Below are 27,925 nucleotides of genomic sequence, written 5' to 3'. Positions count from 1 at the left end.
GCGTAGTGAGGGGCCTCTTTACGGTGTCGATCTGCTCCCTTTTTGACTTGAGCTTTAGCTCTTTGCAGATGGGCAGTGGCTTCTTTAAAAGCACGGGTAATCTCAGAGTGCAAATGATCCACAGCAGGTGTTTCGAATTCTTGGGGAGGATCCAGATTAGAGGTTCTAGGATGATGTCCGTATAATAGGAAGAAGGGAGTCTTCCCGGTTCCAGAATGAGTCGAATTGTTGTAAGCGTATTCAGCGATCCAAAGAATATCCTTCCAAGGGTTTTCAATTTGTTGGAGCATGCAACGCAGATATTGCTCTAGAGTCTGATTTGTCCTCTCGGTTTGTCCGTCAGTTTGGGGATGGTGACTGGTTGAAAGTCTTACATCAATTTGGGCTAGACGACAGCAACTTCGCCAAAAGTGGGAGATGAATTGACTTCCCCTATCGGAGATTAAAACCGAGGGAAAACCGTGTAACCGAACAATGTTTTCTAAGAATTCTCGTGCCAATACCGAAGCCGAAGGTAGGCCCTTCATGGGAATGAAGTGAGCCATCTTGGAGAATAGATCCACGACTACTAAAATGGTATTATACCCTGAGCATGGAGGTAAGTCCGTGATGAAATCCATGGACAGGGTATGCCATGGACAGGGGGGAATATCCAGAGGGTGTAAAAGGCCGGCTGGTTTCTCCTTCTGACTTTTATTCTGGGCACACACACCGCAGGAGATTACAAAGTCTCTAATATCCTTCTTCCATGATGGCCACCAGAAATGTCTCTTGATCTTTTCCATGGTTTTGGTAATGCCAGGGTGACCCTCCATTAGAGAGTCGCAATAACCGGAGATTACTTGTTTTTGTATTTTCTCACAGGGCAAGTACAATCGCCCTTGGAAATATGGTAGGTCTTGATCCACTGAGAATTTTTTTCCCTTTAATTGCCAGTCCTGCAAATCGGCCAGAGTAAGAAGTGACTTGACTGTAGTCTTGATGTCTTCAAAGGATGGAGCGCTGACCAACCCCAAAATCCTTTGTTCTGGGATTATGGGTATTGGTTCTGGATTGGTCAAATGTTCATCTACTCCCATCCGAGAGAGGGCATCTGCTTTTCCGTTTTTACTGCCGGGTCGATAAGTAATTATAAAGTCAAACTCAGCCAGAAACAGAGCCCAGCGAAGCTGTCTGGAAGACTGAGCTTTGGTCGTCTTCAGATATTGTAGATTGCGGTGATCAGTCATTACGGTGACTGTGTGTCTGGCTCCCAACAGATAATGCCGCCAGGCTTTAAAGGCCGATCTGATAGCTAAAAGTTCCTTGTCTGTAATTGAATAGTTGATCTCGGAAGCCGAGAATTTGCGGGACCAAAAGGCTACTGGATGTAATTGGTGTGTGACCGGATCTCTTTGTGACAACACTGCCCCCATAGCAAGACTAGAAGCATCCGTTTCCACGATGTAGGGGAGTTCTGGGCGAGGATGTTTTAGAACAGGTGCAGAAATGAATTTAGCTTTTAAGTCCTGAAGGCTTGTTCTGCTTCAGTAGACCATTCAAAACGTTTGTTCTTCTTTAACAGAGCGGTGATGGGCTGGACTATCCGAGAGAATTCAGGAATGAATCTGCGGTAAAAGTTAGCGAAGCCTAACATGCTTTGAACTCCTTTTACCGAGGTTGGTGATGGCCACTTGATGATTGCATCGACCTTCTTTGAATCCATATGAACCCCATTAGGTGACAATATGAATCCCAGGAACTCAACTTCGGTTACGTTGAAAACGCATTTTTCAAGCTTGGCAAAAAGGTTATGTTGACGCAGTCTCTCGAGAACCTTTTTAACGTGTCTCTGATGTTCCTCTTCAGATGATGAATAGACAAGGATGTCATCAATGTAGACAACAACATACACATCTATGAGTTCTCTAAGGACATCGTTCATAAAATACTGGAAAGCGGCAGGAGCGTTACAAAGTCCAAAGGGCATCACTTGATATTCGAATAGCCCATACTTGGTGCGAAAGGCCGTCTTCCACTCGTCGCCTTCTTTTATTCGTACCAAGTGGTAGGCTCCTCTGAGATCCAACTTTGTATATATACATGCTTCTTTGACTTGGACAAGGGGTTCAGGGATCAACGGTAACGGGTATCTGTTTTTAACGGTAATTTGATTCAGGGCGCGGTAATCTATACAAGTTCTAAGGTCTCCTTCCTTTTTCGGAACGAAGAACAAAGCCGAGGAAGCTGGAGATTTAGAATGACGGATAAACCCGTTAGCTAGGTATTGGTCCAGATATTGCCTGAGGTGAAGATTCTCTGGCTCGGTGAGGGCATAAATCCTACTGCAAGGAGGAGTTGTTCCGGGTATCAGGTCTATTTGACAGTCGTAAGACCCATGAGGAGGCAGGGTGTTAGCTTGATCCTTCCGAAAGACATCTAGGAATTCTTGGTAGTCGGGAGGTAATGTGGGAACCTCAGAAGAGATTGCCGCCACTGAAACTTCAGGCCGAGGATAACAAGTGGTAAAGCATTCTGGAAACTGAACCGTCTTTGCTCGCCAGTTGATCTGAGGATTGTGCTTCTCTAACCAAGGGATTCCCAGAATGATCTGGAACTGAGGGGCCTTGATCACATTGAACACGATTTTCTCCCGGTGTCCCTCCTGGCTCACCAGCGTCACTTCTTGGGTGGCGTGCGTTACTGGTCCGGAGGCTGTCTCCGTGCCATCCACTGTAGTAATGACGTCTTTTACTGCCTTAGGGACAAGGGGTAGATTCATCCTTGATGCCATTTCACGGTCCACATAATTGCTGATTGCTCCGCTGTCGATGTAAGCTTCAATTGCATGCAAACGATCCGGACGTGCAGGACTAATGAGGACCATGGGCACCACGAAATGCGAGGTCCCGGGACAGATCTTAACGCTCGGCAAGAGGACCTCTACACTTGCCGGGCTAGGTCGTTTCCCTGCTCAGAACTTGAGGTACTGGAATCTGCGGCTCCTACAGCCTTCTTAGCTGGTTTCACTGGACAGTCTCAAAGAAAGTGCCCCGAGTTCCCGCAATAGAGGCATAATTGCAGCTGTCTTCTTCTTTCCCGCTCCTTTTGGGTTAAAGGACCTTTCATCCCCCCTATTTGCATGGGTTCCACAGTGTCAGCTCCCTTAGTAGAAGTCTGTGGTTTAGAAAACACTCGGGTATCAAATTTAGAACGATCAGCCTTCCTGTTCTGTAATCTGTGGTCCAATTGGACGACTAAGTCAATATAGTCTGAACATTCCTGTGGAGTGTTCACAACTTGAGCTAACACATCCTTGAGCTCTCCACGCAGGCCTCTGTAGAAAAGCGTTATTCTCTTATCCTCGGGCCATTGAGTTTCCACTATGAGTCTGTTGAATGAGGCTATATAGGTCAAGAGGTCTTGATTACCCTGTCGTAATGAAAGAAGTTCATTGTCCAAGGCCTGCCCTTGTGCATGTCTTGCAAACAGTTTCTCCATGCTGGACTGGAAGGCCTGGAAATCATGTAAAACCGGATCATCCTGGGTGACTAAAGGGATCGACCAATTTGCGGCGCTGCCACTGAGATAAGGAAGTACAAAAGCCACTTTGGTCTGGTCTGTTGGGAATTCAGCTGGTCGACATAAGAAATGTAAGCGGCACTGGTTGAGGAACACTGCAAATTTCTTTGGGTCACAAGAAAAACGTTCGGGCGGAGCCAAGGGCACATTACCAGGTAGATTGATTTGCACTGGATTTATAGATGATGCAGAAGGATAGCTTCCTCCTGGAGCGGGCAGGGGTGTCTGTCCTGCCTGTGTTTGTAGCAATTGCCTAGCGAGGTCCTCTGTTCGCTCCTTGGAAACTATCAGTTCTCTTCTTAGAGAGCTTGTTTCCTGACGAGCTGCATGTACTTCTGCTCTTAATTCCCCGAGCAACTGGGCTAAGTGATCAGTGTCTGAGGTTTCCATTGCGGCTGGGTAGGAGTTTTGCGGTGGGCTTCGCGTTCTGTAACGCTCACCTGATTCCCACGGAGGCGCTGATCTTGGCAGGAAGGTGTCTGTGACTCGAAAGGTGATGTGCAGAACCCGATGGGCTTCTGGGGTCGAACCTCTTCGCACTGTGTGTCGAACTCGTAGGGTGAGGTTTCTGCAGGTGAAAGAATATGGGGGTTAATGGTCTGGGTTGTTCAATGTCCCTCTTCCTCTCTCTCCCTCTCCGTAGAGCCCCCAGGTCAACGTGCTCACCTTAGATAGGTGAATGCTGGGCTCTCCATCTGCGTCTGGTGCAGGGCGCGGTTGCCAGTTCCTTCACTGGTGAAACATAGGCCTCTTGGACTCAGAAGACCGTTACCGTCGTTAACTGCACGAGCGGTGAGTTTCCAGACACCTTTTTAGTCTTTATAGTCTTTAGGTGCAAGGCATGTTAACATTGAACAGGACTTCGTATAATGCTTTTCTCCCTTTTGTCTTGCAGGACTCTTGAGGAAGATGGAGTGAAGCGCCTGGAAATGCGTGAGTAAATGCAAGCGCTCTAACTGTCTTTTCCCTTGCAGCGTAGTTCGTGCTGAAGAGACGTCGGAGTATTGCAGGCGTTCTATTGCGAAGAGCGCGATGGGCGTAAGTAAATACCTGTCTAATGTCTCTTCTTTTATCTTTCAGAAGTTGGTTTGCAGCGCCGGAGTCCGCGGAATGTCCATAAGTAGATACAATGCTTTTATCTCTGCAGGCGGCGATGCAGTGTGAAGAAATCCAGAATTCACGGAGTGCTGGTAAGTAGTGACAATGCTTTTGTCTTCGCAGGCGGAGGTGCAGCGTGCCGAAAATGACCGCAGCCGATGGATCAGGTGAGTAGCAATGCGAGTTAAGGCTGCCTTGCTAACCTGCTGTTTCTTGTCTCTGCAGGTGCTGCCGTCGACTGGATGCAGGAATGGTGAGTATGCTTCTTGCAGATTCAGGATGCAGGAATGGTGAGTATGATTCTTGCAGATTCAGGATCGTAAGAAGAAAGGCTGGAACAGACTCGGTGAGCGTTCTGCTGCAGATGCAGAATAACGCGAAGCACGTTTCATCTATCGGGTGTGGTTTAAATAGCCTTGGAGTGATGAGGCGTCTTCCTCCACGGCCCCGCCTAGGTAAGAAAAGAGTTCCAGTTCCAGAAGCTTTCCAGTGCTGAATCCAGGGAGTGGAGCTTGCCCCACCCAGGTAAGAAAATAGTTCCTGTTCACAGAGGACTTCTAAGTGGCTGGTAAGTAAGCAGCATGGTCTGCTGCAGGTAAGTCCACCCAAACATCTGCACACATATTATGAGCCCGGCGCTTCCAGTGCCGGGACCGATGATTCTGATGAGCCTGGTGCCACTGGCGCCAGGACAAGGTCCAAAAGGTCCCCGTGGGGACCAGCTGGTGCCTAGGATTAGGGTTAGGGGCCTGCTTCTAAGGACGTTGGGCTGGTCCTGGCTCCTTGGAAGCAGTGATCATGACAGGTGCCTAGGAGACCCAAATGCACTCTGTGGTGATTGGCCGGCTGACTGTCCGGCAAGGACAGCCACCCTGCTGGGTGAGTGACAGCGAGGCTGGAATGAATGGGAGAGAACTGAATAAAAGGCGAGGCTCTTGGCTTGGAAGGCGGAGTCAACCACTGGACGAAGAAACCAAAGAAGAACTTGAAGAGGACGCCTGCTGCAACCCCTGGACCGTTGGTTTGCCCGGTGAAGCCCTGCTGATGTGCTGAAACTCCAAATTCGTATCGACAGAGAAGCCCCTGCAAGGACGACTTCTCCCCTTGAGTTGGTGGGACCAATCAACTCCAAAGTAAGCCACCTGGACATCCTTCTCAGAGCTGGTTGAATTCCACAGAGTTGCTTCTGGAAACCTTATAGCCAGGGAGAGGAACACCAGATTGTGTGTGTCACTTTTAGGCTGGCCTAGAGCTCCAGTTAGATCCTTCCGGACTCCAAGGAAGCAGGACTGGCCAAGCCTGAGCCCCCTCAACAGAGTGTGGGACTCCAGAATCAAGGAAAGCCCATCTCGACAGCCAGGAACCGCGGTGTTGCTATTTGCGGTAGACGCGAGGAGCTAAAACACTGAACAGCCAATAATTTGAATATTGCCGGTTCCAAGCGGTGACCGTCCCATTGCAGTGCAGGAGTCTCCAGAAGTCCTCCCTCTTGTCCCCACAACGGAGGCCCAGGATCAGTGAGATCTGCAGAGCTGCTCAGGATTAGAAGTCATCTGCTGCACGTTTTCTTCAATACAAAAGTACTGTAAAAAGTCTGAGAGAACCTACCTCTTGGTGCATCTTCTACCACTCACAAGTCTAACGGCTTGTGGCCCTACATTTGATTCTTCTTTTTATCAAAGACTTCTAAAACATTGTGCAAAGACTTTTCTACTTACCTACCAGAGGTGCTTCATCCAATATAAGACTTTTGCCCATTGACTTTGGCCTAGCCTGTTATACTGAATGGCTCTGCTTAGGGGATCCAAAAGTATGTGCCCGCTTAAGAATATTTGTGGTCTCTTGTTTGTTCTAATAACCTTTTCGTTTTACCAACTTCTAACAGTATTCTAAATGCAAACAGTAAGATATTAATGTCCCCAGCACCCTGACTATTGTAGTCACCTGAGGGTGTAAATTCTGTCTGTGGGCCATCCCAAAAGGGTCTTTACTGATTTAGAAACTAAGAGTGTATAGTATTGAAGTATATTTGTGTGTTGATTTTTATATTGCTCCCTTCTGAAGAAGGCTTATTCTAACTGACTGATAAGTAAATGTATAATAATTTATTCAAGAAACCTTGTGTGTACGAGTTTATTTGAATACTTGTCACTGTGAATCTCTGTGTAACTCCCTTACAGCTCACATTGACCCCTCTTGAGATAAGCCTGGCTCAACACGCTACCAAAACTGTGTAGTACAAGCTTATACCAAAGGTTGGGCTTCCCCATTACCTGTAGTCAGAGTTGTTGTGTTCCCAAAGGGTACTGCATACACACTTTGCCTAACAACTAGTAAAGATAGGTTTTCAGGTAAACACTGAAGTGGGGGCTCAGCACATTTCAGGGGTTCTTAACGTTGTAGCGGATGGGCTTTTGCATTCACAGATGGGGCAGTTCCTGGAAGGCTCACCCAGGGGCGCAGGAGATGATGACACCATTCAACAGCGTTTGGTGGAACACAGTGTGCTGGAAAAGGGTATGATGGGTCTAGCATCACAGACACTATCGGGGGGGCACAAGGGAAAAATACAGCAGGAACATCGGGACCTTCTTAGAAGCCACGGGGGGTATAAACAATGAGGCTTGGGGGGACAAAGTCCAGCGTTTCCTCCTATGTGCCTGTGACATACACAAGTCAAATTCCTGGCTAGCAGGACACCTTAGCGCCATCGCCTTCCACAGCCAGCTAGCGGGTCACAGCAATCCCACCAAGGTTTTCCTTCTCAGGGTGGTCCTGAGGGGTTGGAACAGGGAGGGACCAGCAAACAAGGATAGGCGTCCCATACATTTCAAACTACTAAAAAAGATGCTCCTGAGACTACAGCTGGTATGTCACTCTCCTTATGAATGCCACCTGTTTAAAGCTTGTTTCATTCTGGCCTTCTGCAGGCCCTGCGCCCCAGCAAGTTGATTGCCTCAGGGATTATAAGGCGCTGTTGAGAGACAACGTAAACATCTCGGAGGGCACCTTGGAGTTGAGGATGATGAGGTCCAAGACTGACCAAGGGGAGGTCCTTGGTGCTCAGGAGCCTGGGTGAAAACGAGTTCTGCCCAGTGATGGCCATGGGTGCCTTCCTCTGCGTTAGAGAAAACAGGGAAAGCATCTCTTTGCGGATGCTGCTAGCTCCCCCCTCATGCAATTCCAGTTCAGGAACGTAATGGTGCACCCCTACTCATTTCGCATAGGGGCTGCTACAACAGAACATCAGAAAGGTCTGGGGAAGGAGGTCATAAAAATAATAGGAAGGTGGGAGTCTGACAAATTCAAGGTGTACATTAGACCAGAGGGTGGGCCGTGGAGGGGTGCTAAGGGGTAGGTTTCTGCTCTGGGGGAGGGAGGCCAAAGGAGCGTGGTGGGAGGGGGAGCTGTACTGTGGTTTAGTCAACATCATGCACACAGGTTAACCAACTTTCATCTTTCCACAGATTGCACATTGGTATTGGTCATTGGCCACTCATTCATGGCCAGGGCAGCTGAGGGAGCAGTGAAGGAATAGCAGGAAGTTCACATGGGCTTCTCGTGAACACAGATATAGTGGTTCGCAAAAAGAGGACTGTTATGGGAAGAATTGTGGGGGCGTTGAACAAATACTTGCAGAGCTGTGCCCTACCCGACATTCTATACATCCAGTTGGGGGGTGGGAGGGATGACTTCGTGTCAACAGTGAGAAGAGAGTTGCTGGCCAGTATGCGAGGCACGCCAACTCAAGTGGGAAATTGCTTCGGGGTGCCGATCTTTTTTGGTCAGAAATTATACCCAAACAGTCATGGCGGGGGCAGAGGGGTATACTCCCATAAAGGGATTGAGGAGTCCAGGAGAAAATAGTATACAAAGATGGGTACATTTTTGGGGAGCAGGGTCATGGGCTGGATAAAACATACACTGATTACATTAAAAATGCCTGGCTGCTTCGGGGCAGATAGAGTGCACTTGTCCAGTGTAGGGGTGGCAGTGATGTTATCAGACATAAAGGATATATCGGAAGGAGTGGGCTGCAAGTAAGCAGGGCTCGAGGCTGAGGGGGGGATTGACGTAATGAGGGGCTAAAAGCACCATTCACTATTGCTACACCACCGCCTACAAGCGCAGGCCCTCATGGCAGGTAGCACAATGGCCTGTAGCGGCTTCAGCACGGCCTCTGAGGGTCAGGGACGGGGATCCCCAGCACAGATCATCACGCTGCCGGCCGCGTCCGGGGAGGCCAGTTTGATTGACGCATTATGGGAGTGGATGCGCTACAGTTGGTTTGAATGGGCCTAGAGGTGCGTCTAGATACTGGTTGTTCGGCGACCAGATGCCTAGTGTGGGGGTGCGGGGCACTCACTGCCGCCGGCTGCAAGCAGAGTCATGGCGGAGTCACAGGTTGTTCCCTACAGAAAGGACTGGAGGATACTGCACATCCATCAGCTTAGAAAGAACGGCACCCAGGATTATTAGACTCAGGGGAGAGCCCGGGTAAAGGGGAGGGTAAGGGGGCTTGGAAGACCTTCCAACCCCAACACACAGGTGGGGGGGTTTGGGTGTGTATCAAAGGAGAATGAGAGAACACAACAAATCTGAAACAAGGGGAGGGAGATGAACGAAGGGAGCCTGGGAAAGAGAGACGGAAAGGATCAGCGTATGAAGAGAATTGGGAATGCAAAGAATGGGGAGATTGGAATGCAGTGGGAATTGGGTAAAAGAGGAGCAGGGTTGGGAAGATAAGGGGGAAGACAGTTGGAGCGGGGAGGGGGATGAAGATGGGAAAGGTAATGGCCTAGTAGTGGACAGAGCTGGGAAACGCGAGGCTTGGGTGGGGGGGCAGCGTAGAAGGCAGGAAAGGTTTGGACAGCACTGGGTTTGAGGAAAGGGAGAAAAAAGAGTCATGAAAAGATAAGGGAAAAACGCAATGGGGACAAGAGAACCATTGGGGGGGGAAACCTGGGATTAACAAATGGGAAAGGAAAAGGGGGAACAAGTCAAGTGTAATGTTAGGGGGAAAGGAAAGTCGAAAGTAAAGTGATAATTAAGCGGGAAAGTTAAAGTGGAAAAGGCATGTGAAAAAGTAAAGTGGACAAAGTAAAGTGAAAAGTAAAAGGCCATGCAAAGTAAAACTAGCCTGGGGTAGAGAGGGATGGGCCCCCAGACAGGGTCCTCAAGGACCTTAAGGGGGCAGGTTAGGATGCCACGCTCAGCGCAGAATCCTTGGGCATGGCAGAGAAACGGCACACCTTTAAAATAACTCCTGACTTTATGTACGTTTAATAAAGTTTGCTGTGGCAATTTCAACTTCCACTAAGCCAACTGGTCTTGCCTCTAATTTGGGGATAGGGGGCGTCACAAGAAGAGGAGATGAAGAGTGGTACCTGGACACGATGGGGCTTATGGCTGTGGAGTTTGTGGGGACGGGCCTCTGATCCGGGGAGTTGACACTAAGATTGCTGACGATTTGCAGATTTTAGCATAATGAGCTACGGGCGCCTGCTACCTTTTTTGTATTTTTATATATCAATCGAGGTTTACTAGTGCCTCTGCTCCGACATTTCCTTGGCTTGCTGGTATGCGGCAGAGCGCATACATGTGTACCACTTAGCAGTTCTATGAAGTTAGATTCAAAGTACCAACACATTATTTCACTGAAGACACCAACGAAGAAGTTTTGCCCAGAGATGTTAAACATGCTAACCGTTCCTGAAAGGGAACGCACAACGTGGAAAAATGACCGTTTTGAGCAGCAATTGACCATCATTCTGTCAGCAGTCTTTGTTCGAGAAACGCCAGTCTGTGGCCCGCACAACTGGCACCATGAATTCAGCCACTAATGAATGCGCAGTATGCAAGCACCTGAAATCAAAACAAAAACAAATACACATCTGCTGTAAGAGCGCGACGAGCCTAAAAATACAGCAGCGGACGTGCTGGGCGGTTGAACCGCAGAGCCGACGCTGTCTGGGCCGGGGAGACAGCGAGGAATGTGGAAGAGGAAGCTCTGCCGGGGCTCCTGGTATCTGCGTCGCATCTCTGCCCCGTGGCGAGGCTGCCAACACCTCCCCCACCCTCCCTCGGTCACAACCCAGTGATGTCAGCGAGGCCTTTCAGTCTCCGGCGCCGCCTTCCTGCATCTAGCAGCTGTAGTCTGGTAGGAGGAAGGCCCGAGGAGGACTGACTGCAAACAAGGGGGGCGAGAAAGAGCGCGCAGGCAGCGGGCTTCTCTCATTGAGAGGAACCGGTGACCCGTGGGCAAGCGGTCCCCTGTATCTGTGAGAAAACACGTATTATAAAGCCATATAACGAGGGACAATGGAGCCAGGGTGTGGTAAAAGGAAAAACAAGACCTCAGATTCTTTATGAGGAAATATTAAAAGAACTAAAGCGTAAAAGACGTATTTTTAAAAGAAAAATTCGACCTGCACGGTGTGAATGGAGACAGTGGTGTTTTGGAGGAGGGCCGGGTAGGCTCCTCCTCCTCCCCCTCATACACACCGAAGGACTGCCGTCTTCCCGGTCCTCACTCAGGAGTGCTCCCTCCCCTATGGCGGCGCGATGCACATCCGGGCCACTGCGGCCGTTCTGCCTCCATTGCTGACCAGGCCTGGCCTCCTGAAGCGAAGGGAGTTGGAGCTCGGGAGAGGGGCGAGCCTCCTGCCCGGGCCGAGGCGCCCTCTGCCGCCTTCCTGCAGCAGCCAGAGCCAGGACATGTCTAACCAGGGAGTCCGAAGGAACGGGCCAGTGAAGCTCCGGCTGACAGGTAGGAAGCGACGCCGTACGTTTTGCGGGACTGTCTCTCTGTGGCTCACCGGGGAGGAGGGGACTTCAATTTTGTGACCTGTTGGTTATTTATGTAAGCATAACGCTACCCCCATCCGCCCCAACCTAATTTTAGGCAATCGCAAGGGTTCATTTCCTGTAAATGCTAAACTATTTCCTATTGCAAACCGCTCCAAACAGGCACTCTCGCAGCACACTGCTGAGACCCAACTTTAGAAAGTGTTAACCTCTACCAAAATTTAAATATAATATTGCCGAGCAAGTGTGCCTTCAGTTCTCCAAAGTTTGCAAAGTCGGAAACGAAGTAAGTGATTTGTTCCGGTTGTAGCCATCCAAAACACATACATTCCTGCTACTTTTAAATACAGTTAAATAGAAAGGTAGTGGGTAGTTGCTTTGTATACATTATAATATACGTGCCCAAAATGTATAAGCTGGCGCAAATACTGATTAGTGTTCTGTGTCAATTGTCTTCCTGACCAACACGCTTGTCCAGTGCATTGTAGAACTCAAAGTGTTTTGCATATTGCCCTTCTATGTTGCAAAGGTTTCAAAGCATGCACTAATCGCATCGCTTTTCTGCTCATCCATGCCAAAACGTTTTTTTCTTTTCATGATTTTAAATAGATCACAGACGACCGAATCAAAATGTAATTAAAAAAACGGATCCTTATTTAACAAGATATGTCCTCTGAAGATAAGGTCTTGCCATTCTGAACTCTTCTCTAGTAACCCTCGGCCATACTGTAATGTAGAATGTTTAGAACTGAATCCGAATATAAAATCGGGAACCCTCTTCTTAAGCAGGTAGTGGGTAGGTGTGTACCACCAAAGGGCCCTTTCCCTGTAAACCTGATGTGAATACCAGCCTTCTCCATCCTTTCCCTAAGCCTCGAAAAGCTGCATTGGAGAAAGCCTGGGTCTCTGCTTCACTTTTCGAAAAATGCCACATTTCTTCCATTTAACTTCCTCAGTACTCTTGCACAATGTGACTGAGCTGAATTTTGAGACTTGACAGGCACTTTTATTTAAATCTTTCTGGTATGTTGCAAACTTCTTTGCTTTCAAATATATCGTTTTTTCAGCTCCGATCCCTTTAAAATATCAACGTTTTGAATACTTGTCCTCCAAAACATGAATTCCTGTTCAGCACGTTTTTGTTCTGTGTATGAAAAGTAGTCTGGAAGTTAGACCTGCTTTAACGTGACATCTCTGGAAAAATGCATTTCTGGTTTTACTTCTATCAGGCATGTTCTCAATTATTTTCTTTAAATGCATTTCAGTGTTTACCGTATCCGTCCCTAAGTATGTCACAAAAAATGCCAATACGTTTAGGCTCAATAATTAACAGAACTTTACATTTTATGGACCCTTGACATAACTCCCCAAAATACTGATTGAACTTTGAGAGAGAGCAGAGCAAACTTATTTTTTTTCTTTATTCATAGAAGTCTTACAAAGACCCACTTAAACGCCAGATAGAGCACTATACAACCAAATAAATACAAATTGACTCCAACATGTGACATGTACAAAAGGGATGTTTTGCCGTTACATAGCCGGAGATGATTTGTATACTTTTGTTTCTCCAAGTTGTGGTTCTGTAAAATGGAAGCTACCAGCGTGAAGAAAAGATGCACGTGTTTACAAAAACAGAATCTTTTTCTCATTTTTCAGAAAAATTAACCCTTGACACACTTACTTTAAATAGTTATTCAAATGTGCAGGTGGCAAGCGACGCAGAAGGGTTATGGTGTACATTGACCTACATTCCTTAAATTATTCGTCCAGCATTAACATGAAAGACTAACCCGTTGCACAAGGCTAATTGTAACCTCAGCCAAGCACTCTGAAATGACTCGAGGCACGCTGTAGAAAATGTTACAAAAAGCTCATACAAGATATGCAAATGTTTTGAAATATGCCTATATTTTGCCTTCGGTTGGTCAAAAAGGTGGCACTTTTATTTAGGTATCATTTAATTATTTGGTCGATTATCCGCAATGTGAGTTGTCATTGCTGAGAAACCAATACAATTAGCTGGCATTAGTGAGAAACCCTTAAGACTTAATATCCATCATTAGTTGAAAGACATTTCACTGTATTCAGTGTTGTAAGTGCAGCCCCTATTTAAAAAAAAAAAGTAGAGACAATAATTGGTTAAAACTTTACAAGTTAGCGTGTTACACATTGAATTGCAAACTTGACCTAGTTTATTGAAAGCAGCTTATCGTATAGGACTTGTGTTTCTGCATGACATTTTTCGATGCTTTTGGGACTATTATGATCACCCGGTGCTTCCTGCTTGATTTGCATTTGGTGGGTGGAGTTGTATCGTCTGTCCATTCACAATTTAGTAAGTACACACCCACATCACTAGTCACGTGTTGTATGTTCATGACAAGTCCACCTACATGGCAAACCTTGCATACTGAATCGGCTTACAGATTGCCACGAGACACCAGCAGAGTACTTATTTTTCTTGCATACATTAAGCTATTGGATGAGCCATGTTTGAAACGATGATGAGAATTGTAACTCTTCAGATGCCAAAGAAGTAATGGAATTGTTAATTTAATTTGGGATAGTTCATATTCCAGCGTTTTTAGTAATGTTTTCCCTAAGCACGTACATATATAGGAACACGATCAAATAATGTGTTTAAGTGGAATACCGTTTGTATTGCTGTTCACTCTTACAAACGCTTCATCTAACTTTTTGAAATCACGTCTTTCTTTCAGTATGTGCGCACCCACAACTTCCTTTTACTACGCACGTGTTGCGTTCTAGCGCAGTGGTCTTCAAACTTTTTTGGCCAGGGCCCCCCTGAGCAAAATTTGGGCAGGTCGGGACCCCCCAGAAATGCCAAATGGACAGTATATATTGCGCGCCGTCACCTGCTCCCATCAAAGTCGCTGGGCTCCCTCATCCCACTCCTACCCAGTCGCTGGTCTCTCCCCACCCCATCACACACCCAGGGCTCTCCCCACTCTGCTCCCATCACTATCCCATGGTTCCCGCCCATTGTGCTCCCACCATAGTCCCTCGGTTCCCCCATCCCGTTCCCAACACAGTCTGAGGGCCAGTGGCGGCTGGTGAATCTTTTTTAAGTGGAGGGGCATTAAGGGGAGGTTCGGGGGGGTTTCCCCCTGTGAATTTTTTTTTAAATAATAGGTTAAAATGTTGCATTGTAGAGCATACTTTTAACAAAAAATGGGTAAATAGCCAAACAGTTTGCAATTGTTGCTGGGAGTCCAGGGGGCAGGCATTGATATTTTATTTCTATCGCGCTCGTACACAAGTGTTTCAGAGCGAGGCAAGGCAAGGGAGGGGAACAGAGGAGAATAAAACAGCGATCTTACTAGGCCCAGTGACATTGAGAACGCGCAAGTGTGAGGGGAAAAGTGCATGGAAGGGGGGAGAAGTGGAAAGTGCGAAGCAGAGGAGAAACAGATAAATAACAATAAATAAATAATAAAGGCAACAAACAGTGGTAGTGCAGCCAGCAATTTGCAAGTGCTACGTTTAAGGCAGCAGACAGGGTAGGTCTGATAAGTGCAGGAAGAAAGATGGTTCTCCTCAAGTTTTAGAGTGGCAGGGCGCTGTTCCAGAGGGAGGCCCCAGCCGAAGACGGAGATCTACCCCCAGCTCGTTTCTTTGATAAACGACTGACCCTGAGGGAGTTGGAGGTAGAGGAGTGAAGAGCTCGAGAGGGGAGGTATTTGCGGAGGAATAGCTGAAGGTATTTTGGACCCAGGCCCCAGAAAGCCTTGTGGACAAGGCAGAGGGTTTTGAATGATAGATGTCCGGTAAAAAGATACCATCCCTGTCCCCTGGGCCCCACTGGTCCTAACACAATGAACATGATTATGTGTATATGCAAGGCGCTGCACATTCATACAGCAATCACTCTATCATTCACATGAGCATCCATCACCATACACTCACTCATAACGCATCCATACACATGTTTAAATAAAAACAATGAACATAAACGTACCTTCTGCATTGGCCTGTGTGTGGGTGCTGAAACGGCCTGCTCCAGCTGCTCTGTCCGTATGTGCGAGGAGGCGCAGGAGCTCCCCCTCGGACATACAGACATGCAGTGCCCCAGCCAGCATTTCCAATGAGCTATGCAATGCTGGCGAAGCAAAACGCCCCAGCACTTGCATGGCTCAGTGAGCATGTGCGGCTGGGGAACTAAACTGAACTGTCAAAGGGAAACAGTGTTTCCCTTTGACAGTTCAGCCAGCCCAGGAGCACTCCATTAGCTGGATAAAGCAGCTGAGGGAGTGCTCACTGTTTCACTGGGCTGGCTCCTTAGCTCCACCATAATGGTTGAGGGGCCACTGGGTGGGCGCCTCTTGCCATTATGGATGAGCCGCCCGGCTCGGACAGGCCTATAGGGCAATGCCTGTACCAAAAATGTAAAATGCTAGTTTGGGCCAATCAAAATGGGCCACCATTTTGGCCAATGTGGACCATTTTGATGAGTTACTTAACTATGCAGTTAGTAATGTTGACCATTGTTGCTGAATATATCACAATTTACTTACATTTTAACACAAAGCACCCCTTTGGGTACTATTGAAACAGTGGGCTTCATAACTACTCTGGCGGTAGCTGTGCCGGTAAAACCGGCACGGCTGCCACTGGAGTTGCATCCGGGTCTGGCACCCGCGAATGGGCAATTACTAGGTCATGCCGAGTTAGGCGGACATGATAATTGCCCTTTCGAAGGTGCCGGTAGATCCCCATTCCCATTTGAGCCCCATATGGCTCAAATGGGAATGGGGAGCTCGGATGCACCGGCACCGTTAATAACGGTGCTGGTGCATCCGACGAGCTGAGGTCAGACCTGGCGGGGGCTGTCAAGCACCCACGAGCACAACTCTTACTATGACGGAACGGTAGCAACGGTGCCGGTAGCTTACCAGCACCGTTGTTACTGGTCCGCCATAGTAGTAATGAGGCCCAGTCTGTGACTAAAGGAATGAATATCCATTTACAACTGTGGGCCACTTTTTCATTGTTGCCTGAGACAGTTTCATGCTTCAGCCCGCCCATGTGGGCCACCCCTGCCCATTTCTTCCAATCTAAAAAAAAAAAAAAAAAAAAAAAAAAAAAACTTTTTTCATGCTGAGCTCTCAGGGCCCCCCTGGGATGCACCCGCGGACCCCTAGGGGGTCGCGACCCACAGTTTGAATACCACTGTTCTAGCGTTAAAGGGTGCCTTTTGATAAACACAGTGTTTTGTTTAAAATTACAGACGCCGGGTGGCTTCACAACTAGAAACTTCCTAAATCTTTCAGTTTGGCAATACTTTAATTGGTGTACTTTAATTTAGTTGTTCTTAATGGTTACCTCTCCCTCGCCACATGCTAGAGCTGTTTAAAAAAAAAAAAAAAACTTGTTGACTGACGTTGATATGATTGTATTTAAGTAATTTTTGGCACATTTGCAGTCGCTTAGTCTAATGCATAACTTCAGTGATTGTAACATTTATTTAAAACTATGGTTTGTGAAAAGTAATTCTAATGAAGATTGCCCAGGCTTACAGCACAGGGAAGTCTTGATTCTATTAAAGACACAAAGGCGTGCATTATGCTTTACTTCCTTTAATTTTGCAACTCACAGCACTTGAAACTTCGTGTATTCAACATTTTATTTAAATTATTTTTTTAATGCAAAAACGATCAAAGAATTCCCTTGCATCTTGTAGTCCTGAGGCCTCTCCTATCCACCTATCCGCAGAGTCCCTTTACATTTCATATCCTGTCCAGGTCCTTCAATCGTCAGCAAACGTCCGCCTGAACTTGACAATGTAACTCACATTTTCAGAACTATAGTAAAACCAAAGTCCATCTCCAAACAAAGGCAGCTGCCCCGAAGACAATGCCACTGCACTTCCAGGTAAACATTGAACAAAGCCAGAAGCTCACTCGTCTAGATCGACTTCCTCATGCTCATCTCCTATGAAGCATAAGAGAATAACACGGTGAGGGCAGGAATACACCCACCTGTCCAGCAACTGGTCAAACATGTCACAACAGCAATCCCTCCCGTGTATTCTGGGTGGGAATAATGTTCGCCTCCGGGTCTTTAATATAATCAAGACTACCCTGTGCTGTAAGCCTGGGCAATCTTCATTCTATGTCAAGACCGGAGGCGAGCATTATGCTTGTTCAAAGATATGCACCACAGTTGCAGCAATTTCAAACACTGACTTAAAGTAAACTGTCTTAAAGGTAGCTTCTGCCGACCTCATAATGTCTTGTAAAGACTCTCCCTCTGCAAGCGCGATGCATGCCATAGTGCCTCTAGCTGAATGCCTGCCGAATATGCTCAAATCTATACCAGCCTAATGCATTACTTCTCTGACCCACCTGACTATTTTTGCCGCACCCACCGCATGATAGGGTTTGCTACGCGCTATAAGCAGTTGGGACACCACTGGCGGCCTAATTTCATCTGTAGCCGATTCGTTATCCTTGATACAATGAGCCACGCATAATTTGGGGGTTCTCGGGGAAGTAAGGGTAAGAAATCACTCTAGAATCACTTAGTATGTTTGGTGATGCAGAGCTCTACTCCCTCTGGGTGAAATATTTTTCGGTCAATTGCGAACTCTCTCCTACACGCTACTAGGCAGAATAGTATGGCCAGCTTCCTGGATAATCTAGTTATATTGAGCAAACCATTGTCAGGCCAGTTCAGAAATAAGCCTAGGCGCAGGAGGCTTGCGTTATCTCATCCCCCTCAGGAGTCGTACAACCGTAGGGTGCTCTCCAATAGGCTTACCATCTACTCTGTCATGCCCGGCTGAAATGGCTGGCCTATAAACCCAAAGAGTCCTAAAGACACATCCGTCGCAATAGCGATGGGCCCAAAAATTAAAAACTTGCACTACAGGTGCCTAAACGGGATGAACGCCTTGTTCTGCTCACCAGCTTTCCCATCTGTTCCATGCAGCGCTATAGCTCTGAAGGGTGGCAGGGGCTAGAAGTCCCTGATGAAGTCAGCTGCGAAATTCCTGGCAGATCCCATCTTTTCCCGAACCTCTGCAAGCTATTAACTGCAGGCACCCCCTGTTGAACAGCAGGTGTGTTTGGCCGGTCGGACTGAGCAGTAATAGGTCCTGCCTGCACGGAACCATCCTCAGAAAATCTGTCTAAAGTTCCATCACTATTGGAAACCAGACTTTGAACTTCCACAGCGGGGCCACTATCACTAGTTCTGCGCTGTCCCTCCGGACTTTCCCCACTACTCTCGTTGTCATGATTAACGGGGGAAAGGCGTAATGAACTGCTCCGGCCCAGCTGTGAAGGAAGGCATCTGTTCCCCTCGCTCCCTGATCCATCCTCCAGCTGAAGTAGTTGGGGGGCCCTGTGCGTTTTAATCTGGACGCAAAGAGACCAGTGTTGAAAGGACCCCAAATCTTTTGCAGTTGAGCGAATACTGCTGAAGTTTCCAGTCGGTGGAGTTCACGAGGTAGCGCCGATTCCAATCCACCACAACGTTCTGCTCCCCTGGTAGATGCTCTGCTGTCATTACTAAATTCCGTTCTAAGCAGTGGTGCGAAGTCCTTTGCCTGCTCGGCTAGCATCTTCGACTTTGTTCCTCCCATCCGGTTTATGTACTGGACTGCTGAGATGTTGTCCATCTTCAGCAGGATACAATTGTCTTGGTCTTTGGCAAAAGCTTGTACTGTGAATGAGTTCTCTAGTAATTCTAGACAATTGATGTGTAATCGCAATTCTCCCTCGGACCACTTGCTGCCTGTCTCTAGAATTCTGCATCTTGCTCCCCAGCCGGCTCTGCTCATGTCTGACTCTATCACTAGCTCTGGAACGTTGCAGAGAATAGCTTGACTGTTCCATGTCTCCATTTTCTGCAGCCACCATTCTAGCTCAGATCGCATCGCATTGTCTAAAGTAATTATCTGGTGGTATACCACACCTCCTTGAAGGTGTCTGTTCTTGAGTCTCTGCAGGGCCCTGTAATGCAACGGCCTGGGAAATATTGCCTGTATCGATGCTGCTAGCAGTCTACCCTGTCCAAATTGCAAAGCGAAATATTCTTCTTTCTGATCACAGACCGCAGTTCCTTCATGATGACTTTGAGCTTGTAGGTGGGCAGCTGAAGCGTTTTTTTTTTTTTTTTTGGTTTTATTTGTCCATTTGTAATGCTGTAATGCGCTGGAGTCTGCAGGCATCAGGGCGCAGAGAAGTAAAGAATGAAAAATAAGAAAATACAGGGGCAGGGGGCCAAGGGGTGTCCGAAGCAAGGGGGGTGGGTTTACTCAATTATCATTTTCACCCTTTTCCTAAATTTCAGCATGTTATTTTCGGCACGCACGATTTTAGGAAGTTTGTTCCAAATGGTGGCAGATTGGACGGCAAAAGATCTGCCCAAGCCTCTTGCATGCTTGCTCCTAGGGACAGATAAACAGATTCATCACTCAATCTGGTGAGTCTAGCTGAGCGATGCACCTTGACACACTCTTTTAGGTAACCGGGAGCTTGGCCATATAGGCATTTATGTACAATTGTGAAGGCTTAAAATGGATCCGAGCTTCCGGGAAGCCAATGGAGGCTCCTTCTGTGAGCAGAAATAGGTTTGTGTCTGGGTATGTTTTTGACGATGCGAACCACACCGTTTTGTAAAAGATGGAGGCGACTAAGGCTATTTTTACTAGTCCCCAACAGCAAGGCATTACAATAGTTAATCCATCGCATTATTAGGGCACGATCAAGAGTGGCGAAAGTTCGCTTCCGAAACCTAAGGTTTCACCAACCTCAGAAGCCTAAGTACATATTGGGCTTTATTAGCAACGCTTTCAATGTTGCGTCTGAGCTCAAGGAGCCCACTCTCCCTACCCTTCAGGCCAAGCCACCTCCATCACTGCCACCCACCTTCTCGGTCATCCGACCCATGAAGCGTGTGTCAGTTGAGGCTTTCGCCGCCACCTTCTCGCCCTCTCCTCCCCCTTTGGCTGACTCTCACCCTGACACAGCCCTCTCCACGCTCCACTCATCTATATCTTATGCTCTTGATATCCTTGGCCCTGTCATGAGAATCCACATGAAGCCCAAAGCCAAGTGTAACTCGTGGTATGACTCAGACCTCGTCACCCTAAAACGCAAGTGCAGGGTGGCCGAGAGGAAATGGCATGCTCCATGCTCTTCCTCTGACAAACTGGCCTGCCGCCTGCTGCAAAGGCAATACCGGCTCTCCGTCCTCACGAATAAGAGAGCTCATATCCAAACCTGCATCTCTGCGGCATCAAACAACTCGGCTGAACTTTTTAAAATCTGAACTGAAAGGAACTGGCCAATCCTGCTGCAGTCTCTACCTCTCCTGTCCCTTCCGAGGCCCTCTGCATGGCACTGGCTTCTCACTTCATTTCAAAAACTCGGGACATCCTGTCCTCCCTCCCTCTATTCCGTGCTCATCCTCTGGCCCATCTTCACTAACCCCCTGCCTCCTTCTCTGCCTTTCCCCTTTTCTCTGCAGACAAGGTTTCTAGACCAGTCCGATCTATGAAAGTCTCGTCGAAACAGGTTCACCCCTGTTCCTCCAAAACCATCAAGGACCACATTGACTCCTTGGCTCTTGCCCTGGCTGAGTCCTGCAATCACTCCTTCGCCACTGGAGTCTTCCCATCCCCCAGAAGCACTCCCTTGTGCATCCTCTTCTTAAGAAACCCTCTGCCGACCCCTCCTGCCGGCTAACTATCGCCCAATCTCCATCGCTCCCTTCTTGGGCAAGCTCCTGGAGAAACTGGCCGTCTCCCAGCTAAATCTTCACACCAAATCTGTTGGTTGTCTTCATGACCAAAAGTCTGGCTTCAGAGCTGCCAGAAGCATGGAAACTGCTCTCCTAAACATCCGTGAAGACCTGCTCTCCAACCTTGACTCCAATTCCCTTTGCGTCCTCATCTTGCTTGATCTCTTCTGCCATTGACACTGTCAACCATGCCATCCTGCTCAACCGTCTCCGTGATAACCTGGGTATCACCGGTCCGGCTCTGGCGTGGCCGACTTCTTCTTTTCTCTCCGACTGACCCTCCCAAGTCCAACTTGGGTCCTTCCTCTCTGATATCTTTTTCTCTACCTGTGGTGTCCCCCAAGGATCTAACCTCTCTCCCTGGCTGTTCAACCAGTACCTGGCACTCCTTGCCCACCGCATTGCCGCTCTCTACCCCAACTTTCAGTGCTATGCGGATGATAGCCAGCTAATTTTCAGGCTACCCTCGGCCTCCTCCTCCTCTCCTTCCCTCATCTCTGACTGTCTGTCTGCTATCCAGGAGTGGTGTGCCGCCAGTGACCCCTGCCTTAATGCCAGTAAGACTGAGATTCTACTCATCGGCACACCCACTCCCTCCTTCCCTGCAGATCTCTGGCCATCCTCTCTTGGCCCTCTTCCTGCTCCCACCTGCACGGCTAAAAACCTTGGGATCATCTTCGACTCCACACCATCCTTCTCATCTCACATCTCTGATGTCTCTAAGAAGTCACACTACCAGCTGCACCTCCTCAGAGGTATTCTTCCTTTCCTCTCCTTCCCCCAGAAGCTCACCGTCTCCACAGCTCCGGTTCTCTCTAGGCTGAACTATTGTAACAGCCTCTATCTAAATCTGCCTGCCTCTAATCTCCACCCTCTGTAACTTATCCAGAACAGGACTGCAAAACTTGTCCTTGGCCTCAAGCCCAGGGATCGTAACTCTCCAGGACTGAAATCTCTGCACTGGCTTCCAGTGGCTGCAAAGATTAAGTTCAAAACACTCTGCATTGTGCACAAGGCCTTCTGGGGCCTAGGGCCGAAATACCTTCAACTCACTCTTCTCAAATATCTTCCTTCTCGAGCTTTTCGCTCATCCGCTTCCAACTCCCTCAGGGTCAGTCGCTTTTCTAAGCAATGGGTTGGTGGTAGATCTCTCTCTTAAGCAGGGGCCTCGCTCTGCAACAGCCTTCCTGCCTCCCTGAAACTGGAGGAGAACCATCTCCGGTTCCGTGAGCACCTCAAAACCCTCCTCTTTGCTTCTGCTTTCTCTCACTCTCTCCCCTGCTGAATTCCTGGCTGAAACTGCACTGGTTACCTGGCCACCCTGTCTGATCTCGGGTGCAGGCACCGCCAGTTGCACACCTGCATTGCCTCCCTGGCAACCCCTGCACCTGGGGACTGTTTTCTGTCTCCCTACAGCCCCCTACCTGCACTTACCTTGCATTTGCCACCATCAGGCTGTTTTTTATTTATCTTATTCATTCTACTATCCCAAGTACTGCACTTTCCCCTCTCCCCCTCGCAGTTTTCCGCTTTCCCCCTTCCCATGCACTTGCGCGATCTGATTGACACCTGGCCCAGTAAGATCGTTGTCTGTCATCCCTTTTTGTCCCCCCCCCTCCCTTGTCTCGTCGCGCCTTGAAACAATTGGGTATAGGCGCGTTATAAATGTCATATCATATCAAGATTGAAAGGCGATGCCCAGAGTCTTGACCTTGCCAACAGTTTTAATGAGATGGTTCGCGATAGGGAAGCCAACATACTGTGTATCCAACTTGGATCTCCCCTGAGATGACCCTTGGTGTCTATTACGAACCCCAAGAACTCCATCCTCTGCTTGGGCTGTAGTTCCGACTTCTCTGTTTTTTAGGAAGCCGATAATCAGCGCACAGACCCAGCGCACCTGTTGCTGTTGCGCGGCACTGTCCTGTGCTAGGATGAGGATATCATCTAGGTAGACTGATCCTGATGCTTCGCTCGCTGATGGCTGCCGCTACTGGCCTCATAGTCTTGGTAAAGGCCCAGGGGGCTGACGGTAGTCTTAACGGGAGACACTTGAATTGCCACACTTCTGTGTTCCACAGAAACAGAGAGATCTCCGATATCCCGGTGCTTTTGGGATGGGTAAGATAAGCGTCTCTGAGATCCAGTCTTGCTAGCGGGTTTCTTCCTCTGAGTAGGTCTTGGAGAAGATGAATCCCCTCCATCTTGAAATGGCTATAAGTCAGCCATTTGTTCAGACCTTTCAGATTGATCACTGGTCTCACTTTCGATTTCCTTTGAACAAGGAACATATTGCTGAAGAAGCTTGGGCCTCCCTGCGCGTCGCACACTTATCGCCCCTTTGTCGGCTAAGCTGCCCAGCTCTACCTGTAACAGTTCCCACTCCCCTTTTGCCATGTATATTGGCTGGGGTTGCGACTGTTGGACGGGCATGCCTGTAAACTCTAGAGCTTGTTGGTCCACTGCCTCTACTGTATCCCTGGCCCTCTCAGCCAGGTCCATTACTTCCGCTAAGGGGCCCGCCAGAACCAGCACCTTGTTCTGGAAGCCCTTCCAAGCAAGATCGACTCCCCCCCCCCCACCACCCCCTTCGAAGGTCTCTGGAGGTCTTGGTGACAAAAGTCACCATTTTGGGGTCCAGATCTGTGGTGTCCGTGACCTTGCCGGGTAGGTTCTAGTCTGGGACTCTCCACTCTCATGCAGAGGCGCACCGCTCTGTCTAGATGTTTCCTGATGTGTTGCGCTATATACAGCGCCACTCTGGTGATGGTACCCACTCTGTAGACTTGTGGTGTCTAATAGTGTCTGGGTCGAACATGTTGGCCGTATTACCATCATCAAGTATGAGGTGGGTCTTCTCAGCGTGTTTATTGGGGGTCTCTACGAGAACCTCCTCGTCATTCACCTTATCTTCTTCATCAGGCAAGCATCCACCGTCTCCTTCCCCGGGGCTAGGAGGTGTGGCACCAGCGACTTTTGCATAAATGTGGTGTTCAACTTATCAAAGGGGTCGACCACCTCACGGGGCACATTGTTATCCCCTTCTGTTTGGCTCGAGGAGGTAGAAGAGGGCAGCCTCTTCCGAGCCTTCTTACTCGCCATATGGTCAAACCCCAGTGTAGGGGTGTCTAGCTTTTGTACCTTCACCTAGACTGGCTGCTCTTCTTTTCCTGTGCACTCTCTTTTGCACCCTTATCGGCAAGCATGACTTCCAGAACTTCTAGGCATAATGTAAGGGGCTGGACTCCTGGGATACTGCTACTGCTAGGGAGTCCCCCAGGACCTTTATGAAACTAAGAGAGAGGTCCTTGTCTTCTACTGACATGTCCTCGACCCATTCCCCTCCACTCCATTCAGGGGAGGTGCTTTTAGATGCCATGAGGGTGACCCAAAACCAAGGAGGCCAGGTTCAGTGTACTGGGACTGTGGTGAATTGGTAGTGCCACTATCTGTGCTTCAACTAGGCAAGCTGCTGTAAGGTCATCAGTTCTGGTCTTAATTTTTTTTGTACACTGTAAGCTCTTAATGTGGGCTCTTTGTCAGTGTCAGGAAACGTAAACAGTGTCAGGAATCGTAAACAGTTGCAAGGGCGCAGGGTACTGCGCACTTCTTTTCCCCTAACAAGCAAAATCCACATCAAGAAAATTGCATTTCCTTTGTGCAAAAGACTTCATTCATTGCATAGAACAGCTCAATTTCTGGCCCGTTTATAGGTTACCATGGCAACAAGGGAAGCTTGCTATGCATCACACAGCAAAACATGTGACGGACAAAGAATAAAGCCAGCCTTGAAATCCGCGGTCATCGCTTCTGATTGAAGTGTTTTGAGTCCCGGTCTATGCTTACATTTCGTTCCTTGTATCCCGGTCTGACCTTTCTTTGTTTCCGGACTCCTTGTCTTGTTCCTATGGTTTTGGTAACTTGGTACGCTATGTGTTATCCACACGCAGTCTGTGATTCTACTGTGCCCGACCCTTTCTGTATGAAGAGTGCTCGTTATACTTACGGGTACCTGAATCAGCCCACATATTGAACCGACCCATTCCTGCCTAAACGGACTGTCTATGCCTCCAGATTCCAACTCTTCGCAGCCCGCACGTTGATCGACCCATTTCTGCTTAAAAGGACTGTATCCGCCTTCCGATTTCAACCTTTTGTAGCCCGCACAGTGATCAACCTGTTTCTGCTTAAACTGACTGTCTCCGCCTGCCGATTCCAACACCTTGCAGCCTGCACATTAACCGACCCATTTCCTGCTGATTTCTCTGCCTCAAGTGTCAAACTCTCTCCAACTTTCTGTATTACGGAACCCTTCCTGTTTCACATCATTTATCCAGGACTCAGCCCTTCTCTACAGTGAACATCTACCAGAGACTAGAGACGCTTACCCGAGTGAAAACCTAGGCGTCCTTCTGCCGCCGGGGTAGGTTTTGGATCATCACTTGAATAACAGCTGCTTGGACCTTCTAGTTGTCCGTGTGCCGTCAGTGTAGTCCTTTCCTGGAATACATTATCAACCCTGTCAGATGTGCCAGAAGATCTGGACCTGGTGAATCATAATACAGACTGTGACCTCCCATCTCTTTTGGTAAGATTCGGCAGATAAAACTGTGCCCATTCCATCTTAGTTCCTGTTTTTTGTATATTTAGTGTTCTGGTATAGTTAGTATTCTTGTTGTCTTTTCTGATTAGGTGGAATAACAGAACATACTAGGAGATCCACCATCTCTCTGTGTCATCTTGTTGACTATTCAGGTTGGTGCTCGTACCAGGGTTTTGAGTGGGCATTGATCAAATTCTGGGTATTGAATTGTTCTCTTGTTTCCTTTCTCTAGTTGGCGTGTCGTGGATGTGTCTCCTCTTCCAACTATTGAACCTCTCTGTCTGTTACCTCACAGCAGCCGAGAGTTAAAATTGTGCGAAGAATTCTTCGGCTACTTTGGTTTTCTTGATTCAGTGCTCCTTCTTCAGCCCATATTAGCCTAACAGTCATTAATGTTGTCCTTCTCTGCCATGAGTGAAAAGTTCCTCTTATGATGAGGTTTCCGAAATTCAGAAGTTGTGCGCCATCTCTCCAGTCTGTTTCGCAATATGCTGCTGAGTCAGAAGTAACGCATTGCGTCGCCCTGGCCTAGCCACGCCGCCTCCTGTGGGTGCGTAATGGCAGCAGCGGCTCCAGGGTCCCAGTGCTCGCCGGCCGAATACTCGAATGTTAAGTGGTGAGAGTGGGACCGGCTGCCAAGAGTGGGCGAGTTCGCTCACGGCTCCATTCCCGACTCCACCTGAGACTGCTATTTAAGGGTCACAGAACTAGCCCTGACCCGTGCTCTTGGAAATACTTTGCACGCCTTCTAAGTGACTACGCACATGGACAAAATAGCACTGAATGAAGGCAAGTTATTCAATATATGTGTACAATCGTGCTCATATTTGCGCAACAAGGTAAAATAAGATAATTAATACAGAGGTTTCCCCCTCAACTTATCTATGCGCGAGCAGCAAAAAGAAAGGGGAAAGGACCCAGACAGTATATGAGATATAAAGGGACTCTGACTGCAGATAGGTGGATAGGAGAGGGCTCAGGACTACAAGATGCAAGGGACTTGGGATTTGTAGTCCTTTGATCGTTTTTCCATAAAAAAAATGTTTTTGAATACATGAAGGTTTTGAAGTGCTGTAAGTTGCAGAATTAAAAGGAAGTAAAGCATAATGCTCGCCACCTGTCTTGACATGGAATATGCCACATAAGCCTGAACACACTTGTCACAAAAAGCAGGAATTGTTAATCAGACGGCATATAACCGACGAGTAAACCGACAAAAAGCCATGGTTCTCTTTTATTTTTTACCTTATCTTTTTATTAGAATTTTCAAAAACATATCAACACAACATAAAGGAGTTAGAACATGGGGGAAAACAATAATAAAAGTAAGTATGGTGGTCCGGGGGTGAAGACGTGGGTAGATGTACACATAAGCATAGTTACTCAACATTGGGGCACTTAGAAGTCAATAGTTTCACTAATAATGTTTATAGGGCTGGGGCCAAAATGGGGCATGGCAGGGTTTCTAGTTTGTTGGGTGACTTATGAGCCTTTCAGATCCACGGCTACCATTTAGTCGTGCTTCACCAGCCAGCGGAGGGCTGGATGTTGCCGGGCTGCACCCGGGAATTGCTCTGCATGATCTAGGAAGGGTGCATTCTAGTGATGTGCCCTGCCCTGTGTGCTTTTATATTGCTGTGGGATAACCAGTGCCTTAGCTGTGTGTAGGGGAATCTTTCAGTCTCTGGCACCTGGAATTCCGTGTAACATGCTTCAAATGTTAGTGGGGTACCGTTGGCGAAGAAGTCCGCTATCTGCTTCAGGCCCACCTCCCTCCACTTATCGAATCCATTCGGAAGTATTCCCGGGGTGAAGTCGGGGTTATCCCAGATTGGGGATAGGGGCCCCATATTGTTTTTGCAGTCCCATCTGCGAGCTACCTTTCTCCAACTTTCCACAGTGTTTCTGGTGGCTGCTAGTGGGCCAGATTTGACAGGGTCCCGGGGCATTGTGATGTGTAGGAGCGAAGTGGGACCCGGCTCCAGTCTTCCTCTAGCTTCTTCCAGCAAGGTTGGTTGGTGACAGATTTGTCGTGTGAAAGCTTGCGAGAGCTGTGCTGCGAAGCATTATCTGGCAATGTCTGCC

The 27,925-nt window shown here is 48.1% G+C and overlaps 1 protein-coding gene and 1 long non-coding RNA gene across 2 annotated transcripts in view; one reads left to right on the top strand and one right to left on the bottom strand.

The window, feature by feature from the left end:
- Window positions 1–11,246, bottom strand: part of LOC138583084 (uncharacterized) — a 237,047-nt gene extending 225,801 nt beyond the window's left edge. The window contains exon 1 of the long non-coding RNA XR_011305149.1: window positions 11,164–11,246. This is a non-coding gene — a long non-coding RNA (uncharacterized lncRNA). The remainder of the gene's footprint in view (window positions 1–11,163) is intronic.
- The window catches only part of SMURF2 (SMAD specific E3 ubiquitin protein ligase 2), a 1,271,870-nt gene continuing 1,255,168 nt past the window's right edge, over window positions 11,224–27,925 (top strand). The window contains exon 1 of the mRNA XM_069655016.1: window positions 11,224–11,428. Within this exon, the coding sequence (XP_069511117.1) occupies window positions 11,224–11,428 (205 nt within the window). The remainder of the gene's footprint in view (window positions 11,429–27,925) is intronic.

This window comes from Ambystoma mexicanum, chromosome 3q (assembly GCF_040938575.1).
Source record: "Ambystoma mexicanum isolate Mex_15411 chromosome 3q, UKY_AmexF1_1, whole genome shotgun sequence".
NCBI lineage: Eukaryota > Metazoa > Chordata > Amphibia > Caudata > Ambystomatidae > Ambystoma > Ambystoma mexicanum.
This window is presented reverse-complemented; position numbering and strand designations above follow the sequence as displayed.